The following is a 15,210-nucleotide window of genomic DNA, read 5'->3' on the forward strand; positions in this document are numbered from 1 at the left end:
TCAAGGATATGCCCGGGTGCTTGTTAAGCAAGCGAGATATAAGACCAACCACAATGGAATGGTTTGGAAGAAAATCTAAACTCAGAAAAGGGAGAGCAAATGTCAAGAAGGTGGGGCACGAAGTTTTCTTTTTAGAGGGAGAGTTTTTCCTTTTGACTTTCAAGCGGTGATCTGATAAGAAATTATAATTTAAAATAAAACAGATGGGTTCGGGCAACTCATACCTTGCCTAGAAAGATATTCCTTTTATAAAATATTTGCCTTTTATAGATTCTTGAACAAAGTGACATCATTGTTTAGCCTCAGTCCATGTCCTGGCATTACAATTGGCTACATGGTTGGTTATGCCGGCCGAGCAACATGACAAGATTCGATAGACAATGACAAGGCATCATTAACTGAATGACAGCACACCAAGAGATCATTTAAACCGGCTTATATTATTATATCATCACCAGCCATCACAAATTAAGCCACCACGAGTGTGAATATAAAGCTGTATATGTACAAGGAACTATGCTAACACACATCACACCATTCATCTCAAAACTTCATTGGTTTAATGTAGTCCCAAAACATACTAAAAACCGTGCCCCATAACATATGACAGCAATGGACTGCGTAGAGGTGAAGGGAAGAAGCAGTCTATCAGATATTAAATTCCACTATGTGCCTTTTTACATCACGAAATCCGGTTAGAGAGAGAATAAGGTTTGAGGCAAGAAAGAGAGGCCGTAGCTTCTCTTCTAAGTTCATCTCCGGGCTGGGAATCCACCCCTTCTACCAACAAGCCCTGCAAAGCAAACACGCGAGTTAGTTAAAAACAGACGGAAGGTGCGGAACTACTTGTTGTAGTACATAGCTACAGGAAGAAGAGCGAACAGAAGAGACTTTGAGCCAAAGAAAATGACTACATACTCGTGTCAACTGAAAAAAAAAAAAAAAGAAAAAAAAATGAAGGGTAAAGGTAAAGCAACCTAGAGAAAAAGTTTCTAACAGAATGCCCAGATTAATAAAAAACTGTACTGGGAACAACAGCTCAGAAGAACCTATGTTGTAATTTACTTGAAGTAAATATCTGGGAAACAAACTTGCCTACAGATCAGTAAAAGATAACCAATTTTTCAACTGGAAAGCACCAGATAAAGCACAAAATAAAGGAAAAAATGGTTACATATACAAGAAAATATTTTCTTAAAGAGTTTCTAAAAGAGAGTGAACTGGTAACATCAAATAAAAGACAGTAGTTTGAAGAGAGAATTGCAGAGTCATAGTGATGCTCAAAACCATCTTCTAAAGAAATAGAAACCCAGACCGAGCAATAAAAAGGGGAAGCATCCTTCTCTAGTTTCATTCAAAAAAGAAATGTAACCCAGTTGACAAAGGTTGAAGAACTCAAATTCTTCGCCTAAGAATGTAGAATGCTATCTGTTAAGAAAACAGAAAAAGGAAAACAACTCCTAAGTCGAAGTAAATAGATTTTTCTGATTAGAACCAGTAGACAGATTAAAAAGGATGAAAAATCGAGCACAAGCAAAAACACAAATTAATATGAAAAGAAGGGAAGGTTGAATAAAATTGAGAATAGTTCGATAGAATTACTCACTACCAATAAACCCAATTCAACAAGAAGGAGCCAAAAAACCTCTATCAAGGAAAAGAAAAAAAGCAAGAAGAAAAACGCATGATGCTACCAATACAGCAGATAATGATTGAAGTAGATCTACTAATTCTGGGAGACTAACAGAGATCCCCCAATCGTAGAAGGAAAAAATATATCTATGTACAAAACACATAGATCTAATGTTAAATAAGATGTTCGGTAAGCCAGAAATCCTAATTAAACACATTAAAATCATACAGAGCGTAGAAATAAATGCGAGCTACCCAGGGAGTCAGAAAGGCAAAGCAACAAATATGCTCAAAACATAATTGAGCCGGATTTGAAACGGAAAACCCCATCAAAATCGCATCTTTCGCGGCCTCTCACCTTCACCAACGACCTGTCGCACCACCGGCTGGCAGTACGGTGGCTCCTCGAAGAGCGAGAGGGACAACTGCTTGTGGGCGAGGCCGCCGATGTCGAAGAGGATGACGCCGGACGACGGATCGGAGACGAGAATCCCCTTCACGGGGAGCCAGAGGAAGAGCTCCTCCTGGGAGAAGCCCTCCACTCCCCGAAGCGCGCCGTAGCTGAGGTTGCCGCGAACCACCTGGTCGAAGTAGGCGAGCTCGTCGTACATCGCGTAGCAGGGCCCATCGAGCCGGACCTCGAGAAGGCCAGACTCCCGATCGAGGTCGAACGACTCGACCGTCTTTGGGACGAGCCCGGCCGGGAGGCCGTGCTCGCGCAGGAGCTCGTGGATCGACCCGTCGCCGTCGGCGGCGGCCGCAAGGGGCGGACAGAGGCTCATGAGAGCTATAGTGGCTAGAAACGTCAAAAGGATCGAGAAAGGCAGGAACTTTGCCATGGATGATTCCATGGAAGAGGAGGAGGAGAGAAGGGTTTAAGGAGGGGTTTACAGAGAAAGAGAGAGAGAGAGAGAGAGAGAGAGTCGGGGAGAGAAGGATTATGAGCAGTTTCAGGGGAAAGAAGAAGGCAAATTGAAAGGTTGGTGAAAAGGTAGCGTAAAGATATCTTAAATAGCTGGTGGGACCCCATCATTCGATGGGTATTTTGAACCGGAATACTAGAAGATAAAAACAAGTGCGTGACCGGTATACCCCAACGGGAACGGACTGCAACCACCCGATTACTCGGTTCTATTAATAAGCAACATAAAATATTTTTTAAAATTTTATTTAATTCGAAATTTACTATTGGGGTTAGTTAGAAATTATATTTTAACTTTAGATTTCAGAATCTTATATGGATTTTTTTTTTTTTAACTGCTAGGTACCATAGTTAAACCTTACCCTTTCAGCATATTGGTGGATAATACCCCAATTTATACGTAACGATAAATATTTTGATATATGTTACTTATTTATCAAATTTTTCCTTCCTTTCAAATTCATAGAGAGACCAACTCTTAATTCTCCTTTTTTTTTTTTTTTTTTTTTTTTTTTTTGTAAAGTAAGTCTTAATTCTCTTTGATATTAGCTTCGCGGCAAGGTGGTCTAAAAATTAGGCTTAAACAAAGTACATAAATTTGTCCTTATTAAGGTACAAAAACAAGTACATAAATTTAATGTTCCAAAAAATACAAATACATAAAATTTTGAGTGAAGTAATAAAATAATTGTAACGGAGAAGAGTTGATGAAAACGAATAAAACACGATTGCAAGCTTGGCTGTCTATGGTTGTTAAACACCAATAAAATAATTATCATGGAAAAATCATAAAAGCCACATTGCTCCTAATTTAGGTTGGCTTCACGTGCCATAAGCTGTTGTTGATGCCAGTTTGCCACATCATGTTCTCTTGTATGTAATAAATAAATAAATATATATAGATTTTAAGGTGATAAAGGGTGTAAGCTAGGTGATCACGGGCCCAGTCGTTTCTAATATGAATCGTTGGACCAGCGAAATGGCGGGGAGCCTTCTATTTTGGCTTGTTTGGCATGGTGTGGAGAAAGAGGCGGAGAGGAATCCCGTTAGCGGAAGCCAGAGTGGCAGTGGCAGCGTGGCGACAAAAATAATGGAGAAAATTACGAGGGTTTCCAAATTCCAAGCTTTGTTATGGGGAACCAGTGCAGAGACTGCTGCGACCTCAGGTGTTTCAACCATCTGGCTCTGTCTTTCTCTTGCTAAATAAGTTGAAGGCACCGTGGGGCAAGTATTGTTAATTCCTTTCTTGACCACATTTCCCATAAAAATAAATGGTTGGATAGAAGAATGACCATTGTGATAATAAAGAGGCTTATGATAGGAAATATTAATGTTCAAAAAAAGTCTTTCTTCTTGAATCGTCTCATGGTTAGTTGGTTAAGTTAGATGTGCATAATAGATTAATTCTGTGTTAACCTTGGAATGAGTACTAACCATCCCCTCCTCCAAATGTGTTTAATTGCATATTTTACCCATTCATGCACGATTTTGATGCTGTTTTAACTCTTTATATGTTTCAACTCTGACAGATAAAATTTATAATATTTTGAGAATTTTTATCTTTTTTGGGTTGTGAGAACTTCTATCTTTGAAAACTAGATTTTGAGGGTACCCATTTTTTAGTTAAATTTTAATCTTTATATAATCATGCTAATTTTCTTCTCTCTATATACGCAATCTTGATGCACATTTATTGTGTTGTTTGTACATATTTACAATTATATATACTCAAAAGCACAATTGGAGCATTATGTGAAATTTTTATGTGAGGGTGCAGTGCAGTCACGATCGAAATTTCATTCTTTTGGCAAGTTTTCATGACAGGCATCCAATTCATATATATATTACTAATAATTTACATTATTCTATAGGGGTAAAAATGTGTCTATTTTTGCCGATATATTAGAACTTGTGAAATAAGACAGGACAAATAATTGGGTTTTATTCTCTCCCTAAAAATGTGGTTCCTGCTTAATATCACCTTACGCATATGCCATGGTTTAATCAATTTTTTAAAAAAAATTGTAGTACATTTTTAGTTCATGCTTGTCTGTGATTTTTGGAAACACTTAGTGGTTGTAATAGTATATTTTTCTTTCATTAAAATTTTATCATAAATAAGCAAAGTCAGCGAGTCCATGGGACCATCTATTACTATAGATAATCTTTATCCATGCCTCCGACTTCACTTGCGCAATATGGACATGGATATAATGGAATGATGCAAATATGAATCTCAGAACAATGTTACAGGGCTCATTCTCTGCACATGAAACAGTTCATCCAAGCCATGCGGCAAATGGTGATCAATGACGATAGCAGAAATTATTTTAATACAATAAGAGAGAAGGGGCAATGGGTCGCTGATGCTTTTATTTTTTGAATAAGAAAAAGAGCAAAAGCTCTACTAGGATGACAAACAAGAGGGGTATCGCGTTCTCTTCACAGAAACCCATGGACCGCCAATTTTAAGGTGCTAGATAATCTTTGATTCCTGCTAGGTTGCTGTCCCTACCCGCTTATAGCCAGAATTTTTCTTCAGCGAGACTATCTGGTGAAGTGTTGATCTGAAAACATTTATAATAAAATTCTGTCGCAGCCAGGAAAGGTCTAAGAGAACACGATGTGATCAATCGTCCCAGGCACCGAGTGAAATGCACAACAGAACAGATGGTACCAGCCTTTTTTTTTTGATGGAAAATGCTACCAGCTTTTCTCTTCAGCACTCTCTCTGTATTAAGCCTACTATTCCTGAGAGCTAATCATGGAGGATTAAAGTTGATAACCTAGCATTAATGGGTTCGAGCAACTTTTCATCTGCCCTATTAATAGTCTTTGAAGACTCTTAATGATTTCTTAGCAAAAAAAGAAGAGAAAAGAAGACTCTTAATGATTCCATTGTAGTAGACTATTTGTACCTTCCTTCTCCTTGATATGTATTGCATTTTTAATCTTTAATACAATGAAGGAAAAGTTTCTCACTTCCTCCATTGCCGTCAAAATAAATAAATAAATAAATAACTGTGTAACTTCAGTCTAACATTTATTTCTAGATAGTTATATATCTGAATATACCTTCTATCGATGGTTTAGTCTATTCTATATCTTACTACTATTTAAGTCCGTCGTGCTCTTTCTTTCAGGGATCGTTTAAATAAGAAAGCAAGGGCACTTTGGGCAACGAGACCTCGAGGAACCCAATCCACTCTGAAACATGAGGAAAGCTAGCCAACACCGTCTTATTAGTTTAATCTGGTTCGGAGCTCCAGGCAGTAAAGGGAGAGATTTATCATATGCTACCTCTCGTGGAGGAACACGTCCTTCTTTTTGGCTCCAGCTTCCCTAATGATGCGCCTTAGGCATCAATGATTGAATCCTCAAATTCTTTAATCCCCTTCACAGGACTAGCCAGCTAGAGTTGTTTATGGGCGTGAAAGGATCTGTCTATAATCTATCCCATATTGCTTCTCAATTCTCCTTGTCCCTTCCCAAGTGAGTCACCTGCTGGAGGCCAAAGCCAAGTTTAAGAAGTCCTCGTTCCACCACAAGGATAGGCTACTTAAATAAGACCGCCCAACTCATGGATATTTGATCGTATGGCTGAAACTGATCAAATTATAATCAGATTACGGATGGTATATTTTAGGAGCAGCAAGGATGCTACTAGTCCAGCGAGAACAGATTGGTACCAAACCTAATGGTGCACAGGTCCTGCGGTGGGTAGAATGATTCATGACAGTACGGAAGCTAACATGCGTCGGGGTAGCTGGTTGGAAGAGCTGGGACCACGACTGGCAAGCTCATTCAATATCTATACCTCAGCGGAGACATCACCGTCCTTGTCATTCTTGAGCAGCATTAAAAACTACCACGTCTCAAAAATCTAGGCTTGCGCCAATGATAACCCTTGTGCATGGCGATACGAGGTTCTTCTAGATTTGGCTTGCATGTATTTATCCGTACAATATTAATATATTTATTATTATTTTAATTATTTATTTATATATCCATATTCTTTGCCTTCATTATATTGGCACCCGATATAGCATAGGGATATTTGGTTAGGTGGAGCCGGATAAATCCAAATGGAAATAAATATTTTTTATTTTAATCATTCGGTTGAAAAAATTTTTATTTTAGTTCAGGTCCTAAGAAGACTAAAAATTTTTTTATTTTCACATTGTTTTCAAAGAATAATAGATATCTCAATTATCTAAAATTTAATTATTATTTTTTTCTAATATTTAAATTTTATTTTAATTTAAATTTCAATCATGAACCAAATATATCGGCGGATATGATCATTTAGATTTTCATTCCAATCAATTTAACTTTTTACTTTCGATTCTATTTTTCAATTACAAATCAAATGTGCTCTAAATTTATTGGCGAAGAACGCGACCATCTCAACAGATGGTGATATCAAGATATACAGACACATAATTCAATCTTTCATGTAAAAAATAAATAAATAAATAAATAAAAATATATCCAGAAAAAATACATCATAATCTTGATTTAAATAGTAAACCAGAGATCAGTTGCTAATTTAGAATTTGATTTGGATGCTAATCAAGTTAAAATTGATTTAAAACGGTAATAAATTGTCTAAAACATCTAAGCTGATATTTAAATATCGTATCAATATATCAAGGGTACCTGATACCAAGATATATCGACATCTTCACATGGACCTTGGCTGATATGGAAAAGCTTTTGTGTTGGCTACTACTAAGAATAATGCTATAGGGCCTAATAATGCTACCAAAAATAAAACCTTTGACAACTAGTGAATCATTTGTCGAGGGGATTGGTGTAATTCCAGGGTTGAGCTCCAAATAATATCCCAATGTGTTACGTTAGTTGGGATTTTAAAATATTTTATCTTTTCTTTCTTTAATCAGCGAACGTGTTTGAAACTTGGGATATCTTGCCTTTTCTTTTCCCTCAAATTTTTAGAATCTCCTGTCTTGGGAGAGAGAGATCTCACCTCATCGTCCACCCTTTTAAAGGATCGGATATCTCGACCTCGCCTGGATTACCTTACCAGGCTTGAAATGCACTAGCCTGCCTTTATATGAGGTTAAATAACTAAAATGGATGTCAACTTAATTTTTATTTTAAAAGTATGATTACCAAAAAAAAAAAACTTTTTAAATTTAACTTGGAGCATCTTCAATGCATCCAACAATTTCAAGAAAAATTATATACACTGCATGTAATCAATCATAGCCGCTCATTTCTATAGATCCTATTCATCAAGCGCTCATCCCGATGCCTTTCTATAGAAATGAGTGACTACAATTCTACATGCATGGCCATTTTGTACACACTGTGTAGGTGTGATTTCTTCAATTAGAAAGGGGACATCACAAGGACAGAAACAAGTAGAGCCTCAATCTAAGGGTAGCTGGAATCCGAGGGTGTGCTTCCACAACCTTCACCTAACAAGCCCTTACATGAAAGGGAAAAGAAAGATTAAAGCGAGCCATTTGATTATAGTTTACCCCATGGTCCCATCGAATTGTATAGGGTCACGCGAGCCCCACATATAACAAAAGTTATCGTAGAAATTGCATGGTATGAAATGTAGATTGGTTGTTTGCAAAAGTGGGTTCTGTTGGACATGGATTGCAATTAAAGGAAATTGAGAAGAAGAAACTAATTTAAGTTGTAAGAGGTGTCCATGGACACGTTGTGATAAGTGGGGCTGTTATGGAAACAAATTGTATGATTAATAGGAGCTTTAAAGCACTAAAGCAATCCCGTGGATGGTGGGATACGTTGGGGAATAACTATAGCACCGTCTGATGAATAAGCATCCAACGCTTGCCATGATTGAGAAAGGACTGAAGGCAATGCTATAAAAGTATAGATCAACCATGCATGAACTGAGAATTTAAGACTCAGCTGGAACTGTATTATTGTTGTCCGGATTTAGCTAAAAGAACCATTCTTTTTCTTAGTTTAACCCATAAAAGTGAAAAAGGTTCCACCCCCAGATCATCAAAAATCAAGTCTAGATCCAAAATCACCTTAGCCTTTTAAAAAAAAAAAAAAAAACTCTCATTTTTGTGAAGACAAACTTTGCTAGCGATAATATCAAGCATCCTTTTTTTTTACAGGACAAACATTCCTTCATTATTAATTTTTGCTTGTCTGGCAGAAGTCCTCGTCTTATGCTTGTCTGGATTTTTAACTACATGTCATGCATTTATTACTAGTAACTTCAATCCTGCATATTCGAATAAACATGAGTATCTATGTATAAATATAAAAACAATTTCCCATTTTACAATCAACAGTACCTTGTATGAAGAAATTATCTAGGCATAAATGTGACAAGGCCAATAGGCAAAGGGCTAAAAAAATCATCTTCCAAATAATCCAACAATCTCACTCTAAGAAAACCACACCCTTGACCTGAACCATCATTTCTTTCATCCTAAATTTTGTATACCATCCCACATTATGCTTTGCAAGTCAATGTTCATATTTACATTAAAAAAAAAAAGGTCAATGCTCAAATTATTCCCCCGATGATGAATTATGCGAGGTAGGTCATAACGTAATGAATTAGAATACATACAAGAAAACCCATCTTTCAGACAACTTTAACTATCGATCCAATCTACAGTGACCTCCCATTGCACCGAGGCCCAAATAAAGTTAATAAACTTTAGCATTCAAATAAAGAGAAATTCTTTGTGCATCACCCATGACGTAGAAAATCTGACGTGGAGCACATCCCTTCTTCCTATTAGACCACGTAGTCACTGTTTTCCAATATGCATTTAATATTCACAGTTTTATTTTTTCGTTTGAAATTTTGAATGACAAAAATATCTCTTTCCTTTCGCAAAAATTATGACATCCTGTGCTAATATTATAACATCCTACATTAAAATTATGACTTTCTACACAGGATGTCATAATTTTTCATAAGATATTGTAAAGAAAAAAAAATTTCAATGATGAAAATATCCTTCCCACTTCATGATATTCTATGAAAAAATTATGACATCCTATACAAAAAGTCATAATTTTAATGCAAGATAGCATAATATCAGTAGAGAATGTCATAATTTTTTTTCAAAAAAAAAAATATTTTCATCATTCAAAATTTCAAACAAAAAAATATAAATATTAAATATATATTTAATATATATTTAAAAATAATAATCATATGTTCCAATAGAATGAATCGGTGCACTCCACATCATTTTTTTTACACCACAGGCAGTGCATAAAGAGTTTCGCTTCAAATAAATCCCGGGTTCCTCAGGTTTTAGCCCATGAGAGATGCAGTATTTATTCATTAATGCCTCTAAAGTTATTTAAAAGAAACGGCACGGCTCTTGCAGGCCTGCCAAAACAAAGAATACTTTGGCTGCCACTTTTCAGTTTCCACATCATCATGCTTTGTTCTCTGAAAATAGCACATCAGCATGATTTGTTTTCGCATCAGTAAAACATGACATTTTTTTCACTGAAGTAAAATACGACAAATTCCCTACAGAGCCTCAATTTCACCATTTCAAAAGCTTTCGCGCGAGCACAAGAGGAAATAGAGGCGCGACAGACCAATCGAAGATAGCGCACATTCAACTGGTAAAAATGTTAGTACTGTGTTATAATGTACATCCAGTAGCCATCCATCAGAAGTTCTTTACCCCAAATATAATACTTGTTGAAAATAATCATGTTTTTATGAGTTTTTATTATATTTTTCTGACGAATAGCTTGCAATCTTTTGCCAGTATTTCAATATTTATTCAGAGAATTTTCTGAATTCTCTTATTCAGTCGAATGCCTTTAATAATTTTAATCTATATTATTTTTATTTGTTCACCTTTCCGTCTCCAAGATATTTCCAAATTCCTCCTAAATTTTACCGCAGTCAAGAAGGAATATAATTTAGAGTTGCATACATGACAGCATGTGGTTAAATAATATATCCAATTCTGCAAGTAGTAGTAGACGACATATAATGAATTTAAAAAGTACCAGAAAACTTACATTGCATGATATATGAACAGCCACTTGATAATGACACTACTCATCTCACATCAGCAAATTCTACTTCTATCATCAGAAAAGATGATTCTCACTGTAGAATTGACATTAGGTAGTAACAGATCATAGGATTTGGTGAAGTGCCATCCTTTCATTGGTGCATAACATTTAATGATCTACCTGCAAAACAGCACTGAGGTAAATTGCTTAACGTTGAAAGCAAGTAACAAATTGATGACAATGGTGTAACGGGTAATCATGTCATACTTAGCCCATTAAGAAGCTGACTCGGGCTGAGGAGCATCTTGTCTTGGTCTTCCCCGTACAGATGGACCATCCCTCCGTCTCTCGTACCTCCTGCTCTGGTATTTTGAACCACTCCGTTGTTTTGGCTGGTAGGTTGGGTATGTACATGGAATTATCTTCCCATTTATATATTTATCACCTACATGGAAGAACAAAGCATGGAGTTAAATTCATCTAAGAATGATATATAATGACAATAACAAATGTGCAGCACTTAAACTTGCCTCCATAGTCCTTGTTTTTCACATCGATATAGGAATCTGGGAGTACCCAAAGAACACCAGGCAATCCTACACAAGATGCAGATCAATTTATGAACAGATTAAGATAGATGGTAAGAAAATTAGAAAGAATATAAAATCTTTACCGAGATGCTAGCTCACCCTTGAATTTCTCTGAAGTCTCCTCGGATACAGTGCACTGAAAACCAGTATAAGTAGTTGTACTAAATGCATACATGTTCTTCTTAGCTTCCTCCATGCTGCAAAACGCCAGTGTGTCAGAAATGAGACTAGCCTATATGAACTCAGAGAATTGGAATGAAAGCCACGTTTTCTTCCCATCTTCTACTCCTACAATATTTGATAAGCTCTAGTCCTCAAATACACCAGCAAAATGGCAAGCATGTGCATGGTGATCACTTGAATAACGGTTGAAACATATTAAATCAAGACATGGTTTGCCTATGGGACACGGATATGTCTTTTGCAAGGCTAACATAGTGTTTGGATATCATAATTCGGTAATTACAAAAGGTATTAGTATATGAACCTTAGCTCCATAAGATCACCAAAGACCATGGTTTAGAGTTTCAATAATGAACTTACAAGCATACTAGATCTTGGTGCATGGATTTATTCTAGAGGAAAGAAAATTGACTGCATGATTATGATCCCATCTCCTATGGTTGGTTGGAAACAATTTTGACAATATAAACTTAGCATGCATTTCTCTTCTTTATCTCCCTGGGTCAGCTACAAGACAGTGAATATAGAGGGGTGTATCTACTAAAAGAGTGGTGAAATTGTGAAAGGATACTTAAACATGCAATTTATGTCCACTACCATGAGTGTCCATGTGAAGGCTTTTGCCTTATAATATCAGAAATAAGTGTTGCAAAATTTATCAAGGACAGTCATGAAATCCAAATATATGAAGACATTGAAATTAAATAAGTTCTTACTCTTTTACAACAACCAATACTAGAAGATAAGCTAAACATTTTTGTAATAACAAACCTTATGGCTGTTCTCTAGAATATCTGTAATAGCAGTACTTATTTTAAGTCAGTAATCCATAAGTTGTTTCATTCACAATGTAAAAGAAGAGTTCCAGAATTGTTGTTAGTCCTTGCACAATCATTTAGGCAATATTAAAAAACCATCAATTTTCAAGCAGCATAACACCCCTGAAATAAAAATCTAGGATTAGTTAAAATCCTTTAGAAGATTTCAACAATTAATACTCCATGTTGACAATGGTCCCTAGGTCCATCTTGTGGAAATATAATTAGCAGCGGAGAAAGTGGGAGTCAGGAGAGGAAGGGAAGGAAAAGGGAACATTCACTACTCTGCTAAAAGAAGACAACCAGACCATCCACATTCCTAAAATTCACTACTGATAACTCCAACAGATTCCTAAAATTTTCAAATTAGATAAATTATCAAGAATCAAATTCAGTCCAAACATCAATCCAAGGCTTAGGTATGGCCCAACCTTATGGCATGAAAGCATTTTTTATCCTTGTCCATATTGTCCTGCGCATAGTCATGTCCTTTCTTGCAAGGCCTGCATGGTTCTTTTCTTATTTTGCATCATCCACTAGTTTGTAGATTTTGATACTCAGCTCTCATGGCACTAGCTTTAGTTTGAATCATCAAATAACTGTTCATCTTGAAGCCACCAAAACAAAAAATTTCCTTAGGCCAGGTAAATGCAAAGCAATTGGAAGAACTATAAAATCTACAATCAGAATATTCCTCTCCTTCTAAACCTTGCTTCTTTCCTTTCTCTTTCCTTCGCTGTCAACTATTTCCTTTTCTTGCCCATGTGTTATTCCCTTACTCCTCTTTTCATCTTCTGTCTTTGTTTCTTTTCTTTTTTTTTTTTTAGGTTCAAGATATGATGTGTTCCTTTCCTTTTTCCCACAAAGTTTTAGTTTGCAAACATTACCTGAAGTCCATACTAAGGCCTTATAATGTGCTAGTAATTCTAAACCAATAACATGTTGACGTAGTCTGAATGGTGGTCTTACAAGAACAAGGTCATAGCATATAAACACTTTGTGATACTTATTTATCCTACACTTGGAGTCCCAAATAATCTCACTAACCCGGGTGAATCAAGTGGTGAATAATATACCACAAAATCACACAAAACCACATCGAACACTCACATGATAGACTTCTAGAGTGAAGGTAGCTGCCTCCACCATATGAGCAGAATTTCCATCGACTAACTAGGACATATGCCAAATTATCCACAGAGTTGTGTGTTTGCATGAACACTTGTTACAATCAAGGTTTGCCGTCTCAGTACCGAACCCTATACCTGTGCCAACTTGTCATTGTATCGGTATGGGGTCAGTTCAACATGCTGAGTGTTAGTACTCCCCCTACTGCATACCAATATAGTACGGTATGCCCCATACCATCCAATATGACAAATTTTGGTTACAATATTCTTGTATTTCAATTTATCACAATGACACAGAGTTAAAGTAATACAGTGTGAATTTTAACCATCACATACGGCAGCTTTCCTAATGTGATGTTTATTTTATCCTTTCATGCATTGATGAATTTTTTTTCCATTTACCTTTTTGACTCATTTGAATCTACCAAACATACAAAAATCAAATTCCATGCCCAGATCACAAGCCACTAAAAATCATCTCCATATAACTGAATCGGTTGTCCTATTTCACAATTTTTTCCAAGCCACTTTAAATGGATTTGGCATTGGACTATCCCAATGCTTTTATCCCCGTTTTACAGGATGCCTTGTGACCTTGAATCTATAGTCTGTCTACAACCCACTATATGAAAGATTCTAACAAAAAAAAAATATTACAAAAGTAATGTCCGCATTATTATTAGTAGCTAAACTGATTGTTTCACCCCTAGTTTCAATTGTCAAATAATAATTTGATTAACACAATAACATATAATTCAGAAAAATGCATAGGAAATTTAAAACCACCCCATTAGTATTCTGGTATTTTCTTCTCTATAAAATTTCGAAGACAAGTATATTAAGAATTCAAGAAAAGAAAACGATAGTCCTTTAAAAATATATATATATCTCCGGAGAATGTTCAGAACAGAAAAACACTTCAAGAGTGACACTAATCATCATGATTACCAGACATTCAGGCAAACGGTCATAGTTCATTAAAAATAAAAATAAATAACAAAAAATAAAACTACCACGTATCAAGTTGCCGGACATTTGAAATCTTGAAAAATCTTTAGAAAGAGGATCCCTATTCCACAAAGATTCGATCTTTTTGAATCTTAAATCCATTTACCTTCCGAGAACGGTGGCGAGAGTGTTGAGGTAGGTCTCGATCATCTGCTCCCGCGTGGGGGCGGGGTCCTTAGGAAACTCCATGACGATGAGCCAGTGGTTGTAATCGCATCCAGGCAGCATGATCGTCTCTCTCGGCTCGCTGCTGCTGCTCCTCCTCGAGGAGTACTCGCCGTCCACAGCCATCGCCCGGGCCACCCCCGGGCGGAAGGCCGGCCGGTAGCGGGACGAGGGAGGGAGAAGAAAGGAGTTGGGGTGTAGGGCGGGGCGCGGGATCATTCTAGGGTTCGGAGATGAGAATATTTGGGCTTTGAGGGAGGAAAGGGAGGACGAGCTCATGGTCGCCATTGGAGCAGCAGAGAGAGAGACGTTGGGGAGGAAAGAAGAGGGGATGGAGATAAGGTTGGGATTGGGGGGTTTTAGGGTTTTAAATATGCGGACACAAGGAAAATAGATTTTTATTTCAGGGTTTGTTTTCAAGAACTTGTCACCCTCCGAATTGATGTCGGCATCTCATTCCCGAATTTACTGTAAACTATTTTGTATATTTATGTTTTTTATAAGTTTCTCGTGCAAAACAACCATTTTACATATGAAACCCCATTCTATGTAAATGATATAAGTTAAGTATCTCGTGTAAGCCATCCACGGTTCATCTCCAAGACTTTGAATGAAAGCTCCGATTTTTCTCTAGATCAATTTTAATAATAATATTATTGATGGATATAGTGGTACTGATTTTGTAATTCGAAGCCCAAACTTCAAATTTATTGCCGCGAGCAGGAGTTGCTTATTTCAGACAATTA

General features: G+C 36.7%; 2 protein-coding genes across 2 annotated transcripts; both read right to left on the minus strand.

Moving 5' to 3' along the window:
• Positions 1-421: 421 nt before the first annotated feature.
• LOC105050336 (uncharacterized) lies at positions 422-2,602 on the minus strand. The gene is made up of 2 exons (XM_010930311.4): positions 1,991-2,602; positions 422-793 (listed from the first exon to the last, which is right to left on the minus strand). The coding sequence occupies exons 1-2, from the start codon at positions 2,481-2,483 to the stop codon at positions 753-755; spliced, it is 534 nt and encodes a 177-aa protein (XP_010928613.1). The 5' UTR covers positions 2,484-2,602; the 3' UTR covers positions 422-752.
• Positions 2,603-10,496: 7,894 nt separating this feature from the next.
• Positions 10,497-14,807, minus strand: LOC105050346 (multiple organellar RNA editing factor 9, chloroplastic). The gene is made up of 5 exons (XM_010930321.4): positions 14,406-14,807; positions 11,260-11,357; positions 11,101-11,166; positions 10,838-11,015; positions 10,497-10,750 (listed from the first exon to the last, which is right to left on the minus strand). Exons 1-4 carry the CDS (start codon positions 14,750-14,752, stop codon positions 10,846-10,848), a joined length of 681 nt encoding a protein of 226 aa, XP_010928623.1. The 5' UTR covers positions 14,753-14,807; the 3' UTR covers positions 10,497-10,750; positions 10,838-10,845.
• Between the last annotated feature and the right edge of the window lie 403 nt (positions 14,808-15,210).

Source organism: Elaeis guineensis, chromosome 2 (assembly GCF_000442705.2).
Source record: "Elaeis guineensis isolate ETL-2024a chromosome 2, EG11, whole genome shotgun sequence".
Lineage (NCBI taxonomy): Eukaryota > Viridiplantae > Streptophyta > Magnoliopsida > Arecales > Arecaceae > Elaeis > Elaeis guineensis.

Excerpts from the sequence above, each read along its gene's own strand:
- LOC105050336 (XM_010930311.4), bottom strand. The coding sequence starts at position 2,483 with ATGGAATCATCCATGGCAAAGTTCCTGCCTTTCTCGATCCTTTTGACG. Across the intron at positions 794-1,990 it reads GCGACAGGTCGTTGGTGAAG|GGCTTGTTGGTAGAAGGGGT; the intron begins GTGAGAGGCCGC and ends TTTGCTTTGCAG.
- LOC105050346 (XM_010930321.4), bottom strand. The coding sequence starts at position 14,752 with ATGGCGACCATGAGCTCGTCCTCCCTTTCCTCCCTCAAAGCCCAAATA. Across the intron at positions 11,358-14,405 it reads CTCGCCACCGTTCTCGGAAG|CATGGAGGAAGCTAAGAAGA; the intron begins GTAAATGGATTT and ends GGCGTTTTGCAG. Across the intron at positions 11,016-11,100 it reads GAAAAACAAGGACTATGGAG|GTGATAAATATATAAATGGG; the intron begins GCAAGTTTAAGT and ends TCTTCCATGTAG.